The 20,530-nt window shown below is 43.9% G+C and overlaps 1 protein-coding gene across 1 annotated transcript; it reads left to right on the top strand.

Moving 5' to 3' along the window:
• Positions 1-2,218: 2,218 nt before the first annotated feature.
• C1H3orf38 (chromosome 1 C3orf38 homolog) lies at positions 2,219-15,958 on the top strand. Its single transcript, XM_038376264.2, has 3 exons — positions 2,219-2,457; positions 7,248-7,468; positions 13,558-15,958. Exons 1-3 carry the CDS (start codon positions 2,334-2,336, stop codon positions 14,161-14,163), a joined length of 951 nt encoding a protein of 316 aa, XP_038232192.1. The 5' UTR covers positions 2,219-2,333; the 3' UTR covers positions 14,164-15,958.
• Positions 15,959-20,530: the final 4,572 nt, after the last annotated feature.

Raw genomic sequence — 20,530 nt, 5'->3', positions numbered from 1 at the left:
CCAAAGTGACCTAGATGAATAAAGGTTAAGGCCAGAAGAGATCACGTGATCAGCAAGTTTGACTTTCTGTATGTTAGAGGCCACTACCACCTGCACACTAACCCAACCTCTGAAATTAGAACACAGAAGTAGTACAACCCCCAGGAGACTAAACTATTCTGTGCAACAGGTAGAGACCAGTAGGGACCGAGAAGCACCACTGCCCAAGGCTCCTGCAAGGGCAAGAAAATGATTAAATTCTGTCAAGTGACCTAAAGTGCAGAGAGAGGCAACCCCTCTCTCTTCTCTCCCCCCCATCACTACCAATCTGGCCTGGGGAAAATTCCTTCCCCACCCTACGCATGGTGATCAGTTAGACCCTGGTCATATGACCAAGAATTAGTAAGCCAAACAAGTGAGAGAGAGGTTGCACTGTGCCACCTCAAAGCCTACGATTATTAGGTCGCTCTTTCCTCCTAAGGGCCAGGACAAGTAGCCACGTGACCAAAAAAATACCACTGTGGTATGAAGCCCTTGTGTGTAGCTATAGCAGAATTCAGCTGAGAGTCAGGCAGGGGTCTGGACTACCCTCTGGCTTCCCAGGGAAGTGGCACAGGGAGTGCCTGCCTATTGTCTTTGTGCAGAACTGAACTCAGCCCGTAAACAAAAGCTCTGAGAGGAGAATATGTGGGCTTGTCTCCATATACAGTGCTCCAGCTGTGTGCCTGTGCTACTCCCTTGCCTACACTTGTGAGTTACAGCACAAGAAGGAGCCCCGGGTTCAATAGCTCGCTACCCGTCCACACGGGCAAGGCTACAGCGCTGCTGATACTCTACCTCAGCGAGTGGAATAACGTTGGCTGTGCCCCCCCCCCCCCCCGCTGGAGCACCATTGTCAAGGTGGGTGTTGCATTATTGTGCTCTGATTGACCTCAGGAAATGTCCCATAATCCCTTAAATCAAGTGGCCACTCTTGTCATTGTTTTGAACTTGCTGTAGGAATGCTTATATGCCCTTTCAAAGCTCCCTTTCTGATAGCTGGCTGCTTATCAGCTTTGGGACAAAGGAACCATTACTGAGGAATGCTGCTTGCTTTGAGAGAGGGAGGGAAGCGGGGGGGGGGGGGTCTGCTGCTGTCTGAACTTACAAGACAGCCTCCTGACATGCTCTCAGCTCCCCCAAAACCCACTCTCTCTCCCTCGACATACACACACCACACTCCCTGTCACGCTCCCCCTCCCGGGGCCTCTGAAAAGCATGTTGCAGCCACTGGCAAGCTGGGATAGCTACCACCCTGCACTGCTCTTTGTGGCATTGCAAGACCTGCTAATGTAGCCATGGTGGTGCGCTTCCAGCTGAGCGTGTAAACACGCGGCAGCGTTTTCCTGGCTGCAGTCTCTAAAGACTGGTTTACCTCCCAGCGCTCTACAAGTGCAAATGTAGCCAGGCCCCAAGTAAAGATGCGCCTACACTCATGGGAGTTTTCAGAGTAGCAGCCGTGTTAGTCTGTATTTGCAAAAAGAAAAGGAGGACTTGTGACACCTTAGAGACTAACACATTTATTTGAGCATAAGCTTTCGTGAGCTACAGCTCACTTCATCGGATAAATTTCCACCAAATGCATCCAATGAAGCGAGCTGTAGCTCGCGAAAGCTTATGCTCTAATAAATGTGTTAGTCTCTAAGGTGCCCCAAGTCCTCCTTTTCTTTTTACTCAGGGGAGAGCTTCCCTGCTTGGCGTAGTTAACCCATCTCCCTGCGAGGCGGTAGCTATACTGCTGGGAGAAGCTCGTCCGCGGCCAGGACTGTCTCTAGGGGGGTGTTAGGTCGGGATAACTACATCAGCCAAAGGCGTGGCTTCTTCCCCCCCCCCCCCCCCTCCTGCACAGCATCGGGCTGGCGCTGCAGCGTCGACCTGCCCTTTGTCCTCAAACCTCTACTCTCTGGGCAGAGAGAGCGGCTGAGGCTCATGCCCCTAGGGGTGGCAGGCGCCATGGGGGTGTATCACGCTGAGCCTGCGGCAGAAGCTGCCCTGGTGTGGGGTCAGGGTTGGGGTGTTTGCATCGTCTCCCCTCCCCTAGGAAAGCACCAACACCCCGCCCCCGCCAGCTCCTTCCCCCAGCCGGCAGCTAGTGGCCGCCGGGGCGGGGCTTAGGAAAGGGGCGGAACCACAGTGCCGGGAGGTGCCTGTTTCCAGCCGGGCCCCGTTAGCTGTTGCTCCTCGGCGGTCCATGAGGGGCTGTTGAGGCAGGAAGCGGAAGCTTCGTTCCTTCCGCCGGCTGGTCGTCAGGGTTGCGCGAGCCCCGGAGCGCGGGGGCTGCCTACGGCCCGGCGCCGGCTGCCGCTGGGCGGACGATGGGGCTGAGCGAGCGGGAGCGGGCCGGGTGCCGGGCGCTGCTGGAGCTTCTGGAGACGGATGAGCTGACGTCGCTGACGGACACGATCACCAACCGCCTGGTGCTGCCGCAGAGCCGACAAGGTGGGCGGGGCGGGGCGGGGCGGGGCGGTGCTGAGGGGGGGGCCCCGCGGGGAGGGGCGGGCCCTAGCGCTAGCCCCGCCCCTTTTGTCCAGGCGGGCCCCGCCTTGCCCTGGGCGTGGGGGTCGCGGGGCGCCTCGCGCTGCCGGGTTGGGTGGGTCAGTGGCCGCCCCCTGCCCCGGAGCCGCCAACGCCCCGCCCCGCCCACTGAAGCGGCTCCCCGGGGTTTGGGCTTCAAGGCCTGGGGGCCTGCCCCGGGCTCCTGCCGCCGCTCAGCTCTCGCGTGTCGGGCAGCGGGGCCTGGTCGGCGGCCCGGGCTCCTGGGCGCTGCCGCAGGCCGAGTCCCCAGGCGCTCCTGCCCCCCCCGGCCTTGTTCGGCGAGACTAGCCCCCAAAGCCTCTTGGGCTTTGGCCAGGCCGCTGCCTCGCTTCCCTCACCGGGGGTGGGGGCAGGGGCGAGGCTGAAAGCCCTTGTGATCTCTCACCGCGGCCTGGTTACCCAGCCGTTGACTTCATGCCGCTCTCTTAAGTAGTCGCGTCGCTCGGGTGCCTGGGCGTCTCGGGCATGATGCGGTGTTGAAATAGGAAACACCGGGGGCGGGGGGGGGAACGGACTTTCTAGATTTTCTTTTTCATTTGATAAGTAGATTTCTGGTATTTTTTTTTTTAAGAAAATGGGTGGGGAAGGCTAGCCGTGTTAGTCTGGATCTGTAAAAGCGGCCTAGAGTCCTGTGGCACCTTGTAGACTAATACCCACTTCGTGGCCCACGGAAGCTTGTGCTCCAATACGTCTGTCAGTCTGTAAGGTGCCCCAGGAGTCGTTGCTACTTTCAAAGAAAATTAATAATTCATAATTCCTTGATTAGGTAAATGCCATAGCGGTTTTGTAGCCCAAAAATTACACCATGTGTGAGCCCTCGAGACTTGATTTGATTGTATCCCTGTTTAGAGCCTCTTTCCTCCATGGATCTTTCTGTGGGTTGAGTCTGTTTTTTAGTAGCGTATTGTGGTGGTATCCAAGGAGCATCAGTATTCCATTATGCTAGGCTCTACACAAGCAGGAGAAAAGGAGGACTTGTGGCACCTTAGAGACTAACAAAATTATTTGAGCATAAGCTCTCGTGAGCTACAGCTCACTTTATCAGATACATTTGGTGGAAAAAACAGAGGGGAGATTGATATACACACACAGAGAACATGAAACAATGGGTTTATCATACACACTGTAAGGAGAGTGATCACTTAAGATCAGCTCTTACCAGCAGCAGGGGCGGGAAAGGAGGAAAACCTTTTGTGGTGACAATCAAGGTGGGCCATTTCCAGCAGTTAACAAGAACAGTTAACAAGAACGAGAAACAGTGGGGTGGGGGGGAGAAATAGTTTTTAAATCATCTTCCTCTCCAAAATTTGTTAGTCTCTAAGGTGCCACAAGTACTCCTTTTTGCGAATACAGACTAACACGGCTGCTACTCTGAAAACTCTTCTGAGAGGCATTCAGACTTCTGAACAAAGTACCAAAATAGTCAACGCTTACTGTTCTCTGTGTTTAACAATGAAATGCCTTTTCATACTTTATGAAGTAGTGTGTGTGTCATGTAAGTTCTATGTCCTTTTTAAAAAAAAAAAAAAAAAAAAAAGGAGCAGAGGGGAGGAGGGGTAGGGTGCACTGAAACACCAGTTAATGCAGCTGCTGCTGGCATGAATAACTTCTACTCTGAGTTGTTGAAAGAAACATGCACAGTCAGGTGATAAATAAGTTACTAGCCCATAGGGCAAAGTATCTCTCATTTGTACATCTTCCATCCCTCTTTGAGGACTCATTTTTATTTGACTGTTTTGCTTTGCTTTAACTTAAGGATTTTTGTAGTACTTGTAGAATACAATAAGGATAAATAAAGTTAGCTTTAACTAAACAGTCTTTTCCTAAATATAAGGTGTTCTGAATCAAATACTAAAGTGCTTGATGTGTAACATCAGCTAAAATTAGAATTGGCTACTTTGACTTCTTTAAAGGCCAAGTTTCAGCTTGTAATATTTCCTAACTGAGCAATAAAACCATGAAAAATAAGGGTTTCCAATAGTAATGTGCTTTCTGTCAGAAAAATTATATATTAAAAATGGCACCTTCCTACATCGCACAGTGCGTCCCCCTGGATCTTAAATATTTGCTTATTGTACATTATAAACATTTATACTTTCATCAGCCTTCACACCTGTAATGGCTTATGGAAGGCGAATCTCACTGAACTCTGTGTCCTGTTTATTGCTGGCAGAATCACCATCTATGTTCTGATTCTAGAAATCTGCATTGTTGACATGTGAGGTAGAAAGAACACAGCTTTTTAAATCCCAATTTGAGTTTACAGAACTGGCTGGTAAATGTATTATAAATTGATAAAATGTAAATAGGGAAGTCGTTGAGGGCAAGCAGACATTAGACTATCAGAGGCTCGTTCACCTGCGCATCTACCAATGTGATATATGCCATCATGTGCCAGCAATGCCCCTCTGCCATGTACATTGGTCAAACTGGACAGTCTCTATGTAAAAGAATAAATGGACACAAATCAGACGTCAAGAATTATAACATTCAAAAACCAGTCGGAGAACACTTCAGTCTCTCTGGTCACTCGATTACAGACCTAAGAGTGGCTATCCTTCAACAAAAAAACTTCAAAAACAGACTCCAACGAGAGACTGCTGAATTGGAATTAATTTGCAAACTGGATACAATTAACTTAGGCTTGAATAGAGACTGGGAATGGATGAGTCATTACACAAAGTAAAACTATTTCCCCATGTTATTTCTCCACCCCACCCCACCCCCCACTGTTCCTCAGATATTCTTAGTACTTGTGGCACCTTAGAGACTAACAAATTTATTAGAGCATAAGCTTTCGTGAGCTACAGCTCACTTCATCGGATGCATTTGGTGGAAAAAACTCTGTTTTTTCCACCAAATGCATCCGATGAAGTGAGCTGTAGCTCACGAAAGCTTATGCTCTAATAAATTTGTTAGTCTCTAAGGTGCCACAAGTACTCGTTTTCTTTTTGCGAATACAGACTAACACGGCTGCTACTCTGAAACCTATCAGATATTCTTGTTAACTGCTGGAAATAGCCTACCTTGCTTGTCACCATGAAAGGTTTTCCTCCTTCCACCCCCCCCCCCCCCCCCGCTGCTGGTGATGGCTTATCTTAAGTGATCACTCTCCTTACAGTGTGTATGATAAAACCCATTGTTTCATGTTCTCTGTGTGTGTATATCAATCTCCCCTCTGTTTTTTCCACCAAATGCATCCGACGAAGTGAGCTGTAGCTCACGAAAGCTTATGCTCTAATAAATTTGTTAGTCTCTAAGGTGCCACAACTACTCCTTTTCTTATTAGAACATTAGGATTTCCTTCTTGAAGATGTACTTTTCTGACTGTAACCTCACAGAAAAAAGTATCTATCCAGGCTAGTAAAATAATTATACATTGATTAAAAACTCAACTGTTAAGAAAGACCATAAAAGGCCATTTATTCTGTTAAATTTTCCTCTCTTTCAACCCTGTATCTATACTATTCCTTTCCTGGGAACACAAAGGAGCCTTGCAGCGTGTTCTGAAAGACATCAGATCCAGGTTTAGTCAAACCAATGGTGGAAGTGACTTTAGATTCGATTCAAGTGATCACAACTGTTGCAGTATCATTTGGGGGGAGGAAGTTTGTGGTATCAAGAGCTCAATAATTTAGGTCAAAGCCATCTTAAATGTTAACCCAAAGTAAGTTGTTAGCTAATGCATCTCAGGGAACATGTGCAGGACTCCCTTTGCCTGAAATAATTTGGCTGCTGTGTCCTGCAGCAGCTGGAGTTTCCAGATCACTTGAAAGTGTAGCCCCATTTGGAGCACATTCTGTGAGTGGCAAGTTAAACATCCTAAAAGGGTTATCCTTTTTGACAAGCTCAAATAAAGTCCCTTGGCAGTCACTGGACATCCAGAAAGAACTGGGGGCTCCAGCAAGACCCTCTGCTTACATATATGATTAATGTATACAAGCAGAGAGTTTGAGCCAGTGGAGTTGTTACAGCCAAGTTGCTTCCACAGCCTATAAGCGTTTATCTCTGTTTTGCATGGTTTGAATTTCATCTAGACCCAAGTGAATTATTTTTCCAGGAAATAGTCAGTTTGCCCAAAAATGCAATTTCAGGGCACCAAAACTGTTAGGGAGGAATTTGGTGAATAGTTCTGGCTGGAAAAAAGAGAATTTGTTTGAAAAAATCAAACTGTATTGACTATAAAACTGTATAGTCAATTTTTTGACTTTTTGTTTTAAAATGTTTTGTTTAGGAACTTAGCTTTACTTACTAAAAACACCCAAAATGATGGTAAACACCCAAAAACTGGGTGGGGAGGGGAAATCCTTTTGAGTACAAAAATGTGTTGTTTAATCCAAAATGAATATATATATTTTAGGTTTTCTTTTTGGTGAGGAAAGTTTTTTAAAAACAAATTAGTTTAGGTTTGAACTCAACTGATTTTTTGGGGATCTTCAATTCGGCCCCCAAACAAACTCTTCAGCTCTAGTTTCAGCCAGTTAGGTCTGATTCAAGGATCAGTTTCTGTTAGGCCATTGAGGCAACAGATGCATATGGCTTGCTGAATGCCTTTCAATTATATTTGCATGAGTTTGATAATGGTCATCACTGAGAAAAATGTTCAAGTTGAAATTTTTACTTTAGTCGGAAAATCAACACATTGTTTTTCTAATGAGAGAAGCAGTTGCTGATTTAACTTTCTTTATTTCCAGAAGCCATTCATGCAATTTTAGTTTACAGTCAAAGTGTAGAAGAACTCTTGAAACGAAGAAAAGTCTATCGAGAAATAATTTTTAAATACCTGGCAAAAGAAGGAGTTGTGGTTCCACCTTGTTCTGAAAAACACCAGCTCATTCATCATGCAAAGCAATACTGGAGTGGGCAGCTGACAGATCGTGTTGCAGAGACAGAGGATATTAATCCAAATAAACAGGTGAGCTTTACGTTCTGAAAGACCTAAGAATATTGCCTATATGGAACAACTATTGCTTGTAAGTTCATTGACATTTTTTTCTCAGCCAAACTGAGATAATAGAATCATAGAATATCGGGGTTGGAAGGGACCTCAGGAGGTCATCTAGTCCAACCCCCTGCTCAAAGCAGGACCAATCCCCAACTAAATCATCCCAGGCAGGGCTTTGTCAAGCCTGACCTTAAAAACCTCGAAGGAGATTACACCATGTCCCTAGGTAACTCATTCCAGGGCTTCACCACCCTCCTAGTGAAAAAGTTTTTCCTAAATCCAACCTAAACCTCCCCCATTGCAATTTGAGACCATTACTCCTTGTTCTGTCATCTGCTACCACTGAGAACAGTCTAGATCCATCCTCTTCAGAACCCCTTTTCAGGTAGTTGAAATCCCCCCTCGTTCTTCTCTTCTGCAGACTAAACAATCCCAGTTCCCTCAGCCTCTCTTCGTAAGTCATGTATTCTAGTCCCCTAATCATTTTTGTTGCCCTCTGCTGGACGCTTTTCCACATCCTTCTTGTAGTGTGGGGCCCAAAACTGGACACAGTTCTCCAGATGAAGCCTCACCAATGTCGAATAGAGGGGAACGATCACGTCCCTCGGTCTGCTGGCAATGCCTTTACTTATACAGCCCAAAATGCTGTTAGCCTTCTTGGCAACAAGTGCACGCTGTTGACTCGTATCCAGCTTCTCGTCCATTGTAATCCCTAGATCCTTTTCTGTAGAACTGTTGCCTAGCCATTCGGTCCCTAGTCTGTTGCGGTGCATGGGGTTCTTCTGTTCTAAGTGCAGGACTCTGGACTTGTTGAACCTCATCAGATTTCTTTTGGCCCAGTCCTCTAATTTGTCTTGGTCCCTCTGTATCCTATCTCTACCCTCCAGCGTATCTACCACTCCTCCCAGGTTAGTGTCGTCTGCAAATTTGCTGAAGGTGCAGTCCACGCCATCCTCCAGATCATTAATGAAGATATTGAACAAAACCGGCCCCAGGACCGACCCTTGGGGCACTCCGCTTGATACCGGCTGCCAACTAGACATGGAGCCATTGATCACTACCCGTTGAGCCCGACGATCTAACCAGCTTTCTATCTACCTTGTAGTCCATTCATCCAGCCCATACGTCTTTAACTTGCTGGCAAGAGGAGATCGTATCAAAAGCTTTGCTGAAGTCCAGGAATAACACGTCCACTGCTTTCCTCTCATCCACAGAACCGGTTATCTTGTCATAGAAGGCAACTATTTTAGTCAGGCATGACTTGCCCTTGGTGAATCCTTGCTGACTGTTCCTAATCACTTTCCTGTCCTCTAAGTGCTTCAGAATTGATTCCTTGAGGACATGCTCCATGATTTTTCCAGGGACTGAGGTGAGGCTGACTGACCTGTAATTCCCCGGATCCTCCTCCTTCCCTTTTTAAAAGATGGGCACTACATTAGCCTTTTTCCAGTTGTCCGGGACCTCCCCCGATCGCCATGAGTTTTCAAAGATAATGGCCAATGGTTCTGCAATCACATTCACCAGCTCCTTTAGCACTCAGATGCAGCACATCCAGCCCCATGGACTTGTGCTCGTCCAGCTTTTCTAAATAGTTCCGAACCACTTCTTTCTCCACAGAGGGCTGGTCGCCTCCTCCCCATGCTGTGCTGCCCAGTGCAGTAGTCTGGCAGCTGACCTTGTTCATGAAGACGGAGGCAAAAAAAGCATTGAATACATTAGCTTTTCCTACATCCTCTGTCACTAGGTTGCCTCCCTCATTCAGTAAGGTGCCCACACTTTCCTTGACTTTATTCTTGTTGCTAACATACTTGAAGAAACCCTTCTTGTTACTCTTAACATCTCTTGCTAGCTGCAACTCCAAGTGTGATTTGGTCTTCCTGATTTCGCTCCTGCATGCCTGAGCAATATTTTTATACTCCTCCTTGGTCATTTGTCCAATCTTCCACTTCTTGTAAGCTACTTTTTTGTGTTTAAGATCAGCAAGGATTTCACTGTTAAGCCAAGCTGATCACCTGCCATATTTACTATTCTTTCTACACATCGGGATGGTTTGTTCCTGTAACCTCACTAAGGATTCTTTAAAGTACAGCCAGCTCTCCTGGACTCCTTTCTCCCAGGGGATCCTGCCCATCAGTTCCCTGAGGTAGTCAAAATCTGCTTTTCTGAAGTCCAGGGTCTGTATTCTGCTGCTCTCCTTTCTTCCTTGTGTTAGGATCCTGAACTCGACCATCTCATGGTCACCGTCTCCCAGGTTCCCATCCACTTTTGCTTCCCCTACTAATTCTTCCCTGTTTGTGAGCAGCAGGTCAAGAAGGGCTCTGCCCCTAGTTGGTTCCTCCAGCACTTGCACCAGGATGGTTGTGTTTTCTTGTGTTTGTAGTGGAACTGAAATTTTTCTTGGTTTAAAAGCTTCACTTAATAAAAAAAAAAAAATATCCTCTCATATTTGCACATCGGAATCTCATATCTGGAAATTCTGTAACTATCTTGATAGATAAAATGCCTTTTGTTCATTGGTATCTGAGTACATAATTACCGTGTTTTGTCTTCCTCACAACACTTGACTTTGAATTGCAATGAGTGGAATCAGGTTACAAATTAAGACGAAATAGTACATCAGAGTCTGGATAAGTCTAAAGATGAACATTTGACTCCCACAAAGTTAATGGATGTGGGAAGCGCCATAAACTTCAAGGTCGCAAATGTTCTGAGGAGTGTTCTGAAAGTTTAGTCTCAATTGTTGGGAAAATAAACTGTGCCTCTCTTTTTTTTTTTTTTTTTTAAGCTGTTCTTCTCCAGCTTTGCCAAGCAACAATAGCACCAAAACAGCACTGCTGCCCTTAGTTTTTAAGTGACAGCTCACATGACAAATCATTTGGTTAGATGCTCCAATAACTTTTTGCAAGCCAACAGCAATCTTCCTTTCCGTTTCTGGTATCTATGGAAAGTGGAGAGTGAAATGCACGATGGATGTTGAAAAATTGTCTCTCTTCTGAAACTTCTTTCTAACCTCTGCTTAATATGATGTGACTAGATATGCCTCATTATCAACAAGTTTGTGTGTGATCTGAACTTCCTCCTCATTTTATTTTGCAAAATACTTTTGTTTGGTTTTTCTAGTTTATCGTTCTTCTTGGATCTAACGTTTCTAACTTGAGGTGGCCATGATTACTATTAAGCAGTTATGTGACTCAGAGACATAATGGTCATCAACCTGAGTATCAAAGAGCTCTGTAGCTACTGATGTGCAATTTTGCTCACTTGTTCCCTTGGGGAAAGTAATTTGTCATGCACGTATGCTACTGTTTAAGTGGCAAAAATATGCTTCCTGTTGTGCACAACACTCACTGCCCCCACAGAATTTACAATCTAAAAGACAGACCCAGAAGATGGGACTTGCTAAGGACCCTAGTTCTTCTGTTGTCTCAATAATGTACCGTATTGTAAGGCTTGTGTTATTTTGACTCTGTTTTGGAAGCTTTCTATAAAGCAGCAAGAGTGAAAACAACTTGCAATATTTAAGACAGTGAAGGATACATGACTGGAAATTAGATACAGTAAAAGTAATGTGAGTTAAATACTCATTCAGAGAAATGCAGAAAGAATGGGAAATTTAGCTGTGCTTTATGGTCAGGCTTCTCCTTCCACTTACCCCTTGCAGCAGGAGTGGGGGTGAGAAGTCATGGCATCATAAATCTGGAGTATATGTTTAATCTAAAATATGAAATTCAAACACAGAAGTTATTATCCGAACTTGATTTCAGAAGATAATGATCACGACTTTAGCAGAAGCTTTGTTCAACTTGTTTCTGACTTGACCTGCTTTTAAGGAATGCTGTTAATTGGCAAGGACCAAAAGATGTAGATGTGTGTTGTTGATATCTCACTCAACAAATGCAGACAAAAAAATGAGCAGTTCATCATATAGATCTAATTCCTGTTCAAAACATGGGGCTTGGTATTAGTAGGCTAGAACTTATTGGAAAATTAAGGATCTTTTTGTCACAAAGTTTGTCATAAAATATTCAGTGAAGAAACCAGCCTGTATTGTAAGAGAAAGCAAAGGATATGTCCCTAAGAACAAAGTTGGTTCGAGAGGTATGCCTACCTGGGCGACAAATGGATAACTGTCTAGTCCTCCTCTGTACAGATCCCTGACTTGCATGAATTCACTCTCCCTTTATCTGGGAAAGTATTTTTCCTCTAGATGACAGAAAACTTCCTTTTCTGAATCCCAGTATCAGCCAAATGTAACCCGCCAGTCTGTACTTAAAATATAACAACTTATTTCCCAAATATTTAAGTCTTCATATTTCTTCCTCCTCTGTACATGGTAACACACACAGCCATAAAACACTTAAAGTTCCAGTTTTCATTGTCCCCCAATACCTTTCTTAACAGTTGCTATTCTTGGTTTCATCTTATTAAATATATTGCAATTTATCCCTATTCTATCCTCAACGAGATCTTCCCCTTGCTACTGGCTACGTATAACAACTTAGTTTCTGCTTTCATCTCCATCGTTCTCAGCTGCATTTGCAGGACAGACTGCAGCCTCGCCGGGCTGCTTCAAGGAAATAACCCTTCAGGTTAGTATTGGTTTGGTCCATTTGTTTCTAATATTTAGTAGTTACATAGGTTCCTTCACTGTATATCTTAGAAATGCTTTGCAAAGGCAGGTAAATTTAATTTCTTACCTGTAAAAATTGGGAAACCAGGGATACAGAAGTTGAGTGACTTGCCCAAGATACACAGTGAATTAGCGGAGAATCTAGTTTTAATACTGTCCTCTGTTGAACCATGCTGCCTTGAGATTTTTAAACAAATTAAAATTAGTTTGTGTGAGGAGCTGTGTTGATCGCTTCAGACTATTTTTTGTATTCTTTCATGCTGCCAATGTTTGTTTTGGGTTACTATTTTAAAATATTTTTTCCAGTAGACTTAGTGCTGATGAAAGGGTGCAATTATGATACCTTTGGAGACTGTGATTTGGACACTTTTCTATTAGAAACATGGTGAAAATCAGACTCCCTTCACGTAGGTGACCAGACAGTTTTCCGGTGGTATTGACTTTCTGTCACTAATAAAACCGATCTCGGTTCAAGTAGGTAATCTAGAGGTGAAAAGTTTTATATCCCAATAATCCTGAGCTATCCAGTTCTTCCTGGGTTTCTGATTTTCTTTTTGTTAGCATCTTCTACTGCCTTGGGCTGAAATATCAGGTAGGTTCTGAGATACTCCAACAGCTTCAAATGTTGCATCAAGGACACACAAAAAATGGCTGAAACTGATCAGGACTGGTTGTGTCCATCTGGTCATTTGAAGGTCCAAAGCATAAAGGCAACTTGCTAGTATCTGTCAAAGACAAATACAATAAAGGGAGACATTGAGGGTAGAGATGGTACAGAGGCCACCTTTAATATGAGAAGTGCTACCATTGCTCCCAAGTAAATGGGGATATTTGTTTATTGAGGATATGTATTGTAAGCCATTTGGTTCTGTTTTTATCTTGGTTTGACAAGGTATTGCCATAATCTTAGGTTTTAAGTGTAAATCTTAGCTAGAATTTACTTGTGCAGACAACTCCTTTTTACACAGCAAGACTAAATCATACTCTTTAGAAAGTGTGAAAAATGTTGGCCCCATTGAAGTAAGTGTCAGAACTGCCATTGACTTAAATTGAGCTAGGATTTCATCCAGAGTTGTTGAGCTTATTACTCAAACCAATTTTAAGTACTTTTCTCATTTCTCTTAAGAGTAACTACTTCAAGTATTTCTAAAGTGACTATTAAAGAGGTTTCTGGGCACCAACTATGGACAAGCGCGCAGAATCTTCATCATTTAAGAAGAGATGTTTAGGTTTGACTTACTTGCTTTATTCCTTCTCAAGCATTCTGTCTGAAAAATTCAGGAATATGCAAAATAGAAAATAAAATTTTAGCACATCAAATTTTTTGAGGTGTATTAAAGACTTGTGTATAGTAAGTACCAAGCTTCTGTATTAACAGCTGCTAAATTCTTCTAAGAAAAATAAGCGAATCTTTTTTCTTTGATTACAGAGCTATGAACAGAGACAAAAACAACAGGAAGAGAATGATTGGCACAGACTAGGAAGAGAATTCTGTCAGTGGTTCTTTGAACTTCTCAACTCTCAGCATCCTTTGGGGAGACAATCCAAAGAACAGTGGGGACCACAGCATTTCTGGGAGGATGTCAAACTGAAATTTTGTTACAACACATTAGAAAAAAACATGGAAGAATATGTTGGTGCAGAATTGGTGAGCCTCCGTTTACTCTCACTGGTGAAAGAAGAGTATCTCTTACTGAACCCCAACTTGGGTGCTGGTGGACTGAAGTGTGTAATTTCTCCACATGGGTTAGTAGTGGTGGCGGTAGCTGGCACAGTACATAGAGGCAACATTTGCTTGGGCATCTTTGAACAAATCTTTGGACTCATCCGCTGTCCAGTTAGAGAGAATACCTGGAAAATAAAATTAGTGAATCTTAAAATAGTTGGAGAAAATGCTCTGGAGCCTGGGACACATGTGCAAAAGCCGTCCATAAAATATGAATCGAACGAACTGCGAGAGCTATACGATGGGAAAGAACTGAGCTTGATTGAACCTCAAATTCTGAGCAATGTGCGTACAGAATTGGGGGAATAACGATTGTTTGTTTGAAAAACAATACAGCAGTTGTTGTGCATATTTGAATGTTTAAATGACTTCAGACTTGTGGTGATGTCTGTTTCTTTAGTCAGGTTTGCTAAGTTGATGACATGCCAAAGTGCTGAGTGAAATGCACTTAAAGAACTCCACTGCTTTTGGGTACCCATCTTCCATACTAACATGTAATTGAAAAAGTTGCTTCAGGACTTAGAATTGCACAACACATGTTTAGAAATGAAGTAACTTTATTTTTCTTTCTATTTGATGTGTTCTTCACTTACAAAAAATGTGGCTGTATTGGAATGTGGGTTGTGACGATAATGAGGAACTGGACACCACAGGGACTTATTAGAGCATATGGGGCTTCTCCCGAGGCCACTAGTTGAAGTTGGACCCCAATTGTGTTGGAAAGTCATTGCCTTTAAGTGGCCGCTTAAAAGTGCGTTAGGATTCTTGATCTAATTTCTTAATGGGCCAATAATCCCCACAAAACTGGCAGCCTTGTTGGCAGTTTCAGGGGAGAAGTCAAGCACTGAATGCATGAAGAGAATTTTTCTCTTTGTCCTAAAGTTGATTCCTTCACTAAAAAATAGAGAGAACTTAAGATAATGTGGGGAAGCTAGCCCTGCTTCTTACAATGATTTTCCTGTTCTGAATTAATAGTTAAGTTTCCAGTGTTGTCATTTATTTTTCATTTTCCAGTAGCATTTACCTCACCTCTGCAATAAAAAACACCCTGCTCCCAAAATTAAATGGTTGCCATTGCATCCATTTTTTGCACTGACTCTCTGAGGGATCAAGGAGTTACCATTAGAATTTACTTAATTAATTTAAGCTTCATATAAAGCCAGATGCTTTATAGGGTATTTGTTTTGTATACAACTTACAGGAGAGTTTAATGTAATAGCTTACATGTGGTGGTTCCTGTACGTTCTCTCAAAATCTAGAATTGTATCCAATTACACCAGACTTACTAAACTGGATATGTCAGTTTTTTAAAACAAGGAAGCTGGAACAAGAAGTAGATTTTTCCAGATAAGCTCGCTCTTCCATTGCCACAAGTAATAGCAATTCAGAGGTTAAAGGGAATTTAGGTAACTTCAATAACTACACTTCTCTGTTTTCTTAATATGTTTAAAAGTAACACAAAAGATCATGTAAAATCTTTTCTGTTTACTTGCTTCGAGTATTTGACAGTTGTTTGTCTATTCAATTTCATTATTTCTCCAATAATTATTTCCCATTTGTGTGGTCTTTCACACAACGTGAGAGAGAAGTATGCACTTTAAAGAAATGCGTAAATGTGGTTAAAACTAGTAATAAGTAGCAGGAAGACACGAGGCAAGTGTGGTGCCAAAAAAACACTTTCAAACTCACTTTTGTGAACCAACTGATTTCTAGTTGTCCCTTTAACAACAACAACATTTGTTTAAAAAGAATGTGATTATATACTGAGTGAAGAACAGTGTTTGAAACATTGTTTTCTAGTGAACTGTTGAGATGAGGGCTTTCTCAGCTCCTAATTTCTAACTAAGAAAAAGTAGCTTTCATTCTGAAATTCCTGTGAAGCACTTCCCTTTCCTTGCACGTGTGTAATCTACTAGTTGATTAGTAGCCATGCATATCTATGAAAGGGGAGGGAGCGGGGAAGTCTCTACATGCTCGTGATTTTGACTTTTGCAGTGCAGAGGAGGAAATAACTGCAAACCAAAGACTAAAAACAGTGCCTCTTTTGATTATGTAGCGATACTACCTTGCTGAGTATTAATTAAAGCAAATATCTTGTCTCCTGTAGAAGTGTACTGTACTTTCCCTTCTTACTAAAATTCATAGTATTTCTAAATATGCACTAATATGAACATGACTTTATGAACCTTACATTCAAAATGTAACTAGTTGTCCTTGCTAAATTAAAATTATACTAGTGTTTATGCTTTATGAACTCACTTCACTCACATCGACAGAAAGTGCACAAACAACTTCAGAAGAGAGGAATACAGCCAAACGGAACTTCTATATTAAATTCATTTTACAATTTTACAATACAGTTTTACAATTATGTTTGTGTTAACAAGCATATACAGAACTCTCTTCCATTACATAACATTATAAGCATTTTGTGCTCCCCTTCTGGTGTTTAAGACTTTTCCCAGGAAGAGGGAATGGGGAAAGCAGAGAGCAACACACCATACAAATTTGAGGGGGGAGTGGTTGCCTTCAGTTCTCTCTGTATATGCCTGTGTGCTGTTAGTTTCAGCTTTGCTAACCACCTTTTTGCAGAGTTTGTGGAAAGATGGTTGTGACACTCTGTACCTTGGGGGAACACTCTACACCCCCATGTTCATCTTTATAAAATGATTGTGTGGTATCCAATGCAAAGGTTGTCATGATAGGGTGTCTTCGGAAAGCTCATAATGCACTGAGCATGGTTGTTATAGTGAGGTTATAGTACCTGTTACAGTAATGTTATAGGAAGGTTGTAGGTTATAATTTCATGTACATAGTTATGAGGCTGAAAATGTATCCTCATGGCTTAAAGCAAGCCCATGCTAAAACTCTCCAAGAACAGAAAGGCAGTTCACACCTCGTCAGGGCATGGATGGGACAAACCCAGCCCAGCCATACAGGAACAATGGATCCTGGATTAGGCAGCAACAAAAGAATCTGTTAGACCCTCAAGAGAGTCACCCCCCTTCCTTTGGGGAGTTTGGGACTGTGATGAGGTAATGCCCACCTCACTCTGAGTGGGGGGGGGGGGCAAAGCCAAGGGGGAAGAAATGACATGATAAAAGGGAGAGACATTTTGCCATGCTCTCTCTCTCTCTTCCATCTACATCAGCAGACACCACCACGACCAAGCGACTGAAACGCTGATCAAAGGGGAGATCCTGACTGAAGAGCAACCAGCCAGCCTGTGGTTTCAGCTTGCATGCCAGAGGCTGTGCGTTGCAGCTTACATGCCAGAGGCTGTGCATGAACAGCCCAGGAGTGGGGGCTCTCACAGCAGAGCAGGGAAAGGCTGGCTCCCAGAGTCAAGGATTGGAGTGGCCTAGCAGATCACCAGTCTGGATAACACCAAAGGGGAACGTCACAGTGGTGCAGCAAGCAGGATGTATGTACGGCATGTTACTTCAAGTAAAGTTCACACTTTAAGCACTGATATTTGTGATTTTGAGTGAGTCTTAAATGAAGTGGCTTAAAACAGTCAGGAGGAGGTTACAGTTTGTTATTTTCTGTTTGCTTATTTTGGGAAAGGGAAGTAGGAACAGAAAAGCAGGAAAATGACCACCAGTGAGGCAGCTACAAAACTAGAGCTGGCCAGACTGGAAGCGGAAGGAAGGCAAAGGACTGCAAGTTTCAAAGGTGTCAGGAGAAATGAGACTTAAAGAAGAGGAAGCTGCACACAGAAGGGCCATGGAAGAAAAAGAGAGAGAGAGCAAAAACACCAACTGAACCTGATGGAGAATCAGAACCAGACCCCCCCCCGACCCCAACGACTCCCATCACTCCAAAACTCCACAAATGGGAACACTTATGTCCTGCATATAGTAAGGACAATGATACTGCTGAATATCTGACTCCCTTCAAAAGACTGTGTGTAATACATGAAATCCTTCATGATAAGAGAGTTCCTATCCTGATTGCAAAATTAATTGGTAAAGCTTGAAATGTATTCAATGGACTGCCTGTTGAAGATGCTTTAGATTATTGCAAAACAGAATCTTTACACTTACAAAGTTTTCAGATTACCTCTGAAACATATAGAGTTAAATTTAGGAATCTTAAGAGGCATATTGATATGAGTAATGGGGAATACGTAAACAAAATGAAAGATTTGTTGGGAAAATGGGTGAGGGGTAAGGAAGTGGCAAGTATTGCGGGAATGTTGTATATTGTTGCTCAAGAGCATTTCCTAAGCATATGTAAAGCTGATGTAAAGCAGTGTCTATGGGACAAAGATGTAAATGAAATGACTTTTTTAGCTGATGCCTTCGAACAGTCTATTGAGGGTAGGCCCCAGAAAGAGGGGTTTAAAACTGGTGGGAAGAGAGGATCCCATTTTGCCCCTGGGAAGAGAGAAAGGGGCTGGGAGCCTAAACAGTCTCTTACCAGTAGGGGAAGGTTTTGAGGTAACTCCTATCCCAAATCTCCTGTAAAAGTAGAAGAGCCCAAAAGGTGCTCTCAGTGTAATTCCACTGATCACCTGAGGAATACGTGCCCTGTGCTAGGAGGAAGCAGGCAAACAAAAGTTCGTGTTAGTTCTGCTGTCCTCAACACAGAAACGCCCCAAGCAATTGAAACCTACCATATTGGTTCTGTGAGGTTAGCCTCTGCAGACCATGTATGGAGAATGTTAAGGCTGTCCAAATTGATGGCAGGGAATACTTGGGGCAGCGGGATACAAGGGCTCAGATCTCTCTGATTAAGCAGTGTGTGGTCCCAAAGGCCAGTATGTTGACTGGCCAAATGGCAGAGATTGTCGGGGTGGGCGAAAGCAGATTCCTCATACCACTAGCTAAAATCCATGTGGTTTGGAAAGTGTTTTGACTGTGGGGGTAATGGAACACCTCCTATTCGACCTGCTCCTTGGTAATGATTTTTTCTTTGTAGCTCAGGTTAAAGTATTTGCCTGCAGCAGGAGGGAGCTCTATGCTGGGACCCTGGAGGGAAAGGGTAAGGTCTCAGGAACTGCTGAGAGAATGGGAGAGAGTCTCCTTATGGCTTCTCCCTGCTGCAGAAGAATCATGTTTCCAGGTGGGAGGGTGGTTGAGACCAGCTCCTGCACTACAGTTGGAGGCAACACCACATCAGAAAAGGGTGGTGGTGTAATGCCTGCAAGGGAGAGAATTGTCCAGGTTGTTAGCTGCCAGCAGGTGCAGCTGAACCAGAGATAAAACAGGCTCTAGGAAGCACAGAGGAATGTGTCCCAGAGGAGAGCCCAGAGAAGAGGCAGGGGATCTCAGAAACCACTGAGGTGGGTGAGGATTCCTGTGACTCTGTAACACAAGGAAGCAGGGTGCTTCCAAGAATGGGAGGGGTCTGAGACTAGTTCCTTTCCAGTGGAGGGCAACATGCCGTCAGGCACAGGGGCATGAGAGATGTGAGTGATTAAGGAAACTGTCCCAATAGTTAGCGGGCAGAGTTCTGCAGCTGAAGGAAGGGGCCCAGTGGAGGAAACTGGGGAAGGAATAGTGGGGGTACAGGAATGTCTCCTCACTAGTCACTTGAGGCAGATGCCCAGGACACTAGGAGGATGGCTGGGTCAGCATCTGTGCACTCCGGCACTCAGCTTGTGACCTAGGTTTTGAGAAGGACCTGTGTAACTGACCTCCTGGAGGGGGCAGTCACACAGCTGACTTTTCAGGGACAGAGAAAGGGGTAATGGAGGGTACCCCAATCCAGGTCCCAATTTTTAAGGATGCTATTCCTGATAAGTTTTTGAAAAGTAACTGTGTCTCTTTACATCAAGAAGCAGCTGCAATGCCTGTGACAGCAGTGGAGTTGAGACCAAGTAGTTGCCAGGTGATAGTCTGCCAGAATACAGATGACCCAACTCACAGGAGGGGGGTGTTTTCCCCCAGGCTGGTGAGAGACAGGGAGCAGTTATGGGAAACTGCTGGGAAGAGGTGCAGCTGATCAAAGGGTAAACACACCTCACCCAGAGAACAGGGATCACAGCCCTGTAGGGGGCAGGGAAGGACTCGGTGCTGGGAGGAGGAAACACAGGGTAACCCCAAAAGGGAAGCTGGATTGCCTACATGTGTACAGTCCTGGGGTTGGGAGACCGCTCCCCAAATGGTCAGCCAATGAGCAGGATCCTCCTGAACACCTATCTTGCCAGACCCAGAAGCACCGAAATTCCAGAAACATGATTAAATTAAGAAGGGAACACTGGAGGGAAGGAAAAGCCAGTGATGGATTACAGGGGAGAGAGTCAAAGGACACCAGCGGTAATGAACAAACTAGCCTCAAATTAAAATATCTGAACAGAGGGCATGCTATCATAAAAGATACTTGTAAACACACAGCTGAGATAAAAATTTTGGTATTAATGTTAAGTTTTGGGATAAGAATTTTGTTACTGATGTTAAACCTTATGATAATGCTATTTTTCAATTAATACCTGTAAACAGGTTTAAAGCTTATCACAGCAGAGAAACTATTAAAAAAACAACAACCCAGATTTGCTGAGTGTGAATGGAGAAAGTGAGGCACACTGCCTCATGGCCTTAATGGCTGGATGCCAAGAGAACGATAAACTAATAGTGACTAACCCTCTTGCAGCAAACTAAGAGGGGAGGTATGATGCTCTGTACCTCGGAGGAACACCCTACACCCCCATGTTCATCTTTATAAAATGATT

The sequence above is a fragment of the Dermochelys coriacea genome, chromosome 1 (assembly GCF_009764565.3).
Source record: "Dermochelys coriacea isolate rDerCor1 chromosome 1, rDerCor1.pri.v4, whole genome shotgun sequence".
Lineage (NCBI taxonomy): Eukaryota > Metazoa > Chordata > Testudines > Dermochelyidae > Dermochelys > Dermochelys coriacea.
This window is presented reverse-complemented; position numbering and strand designations above follow the sequence as displayed.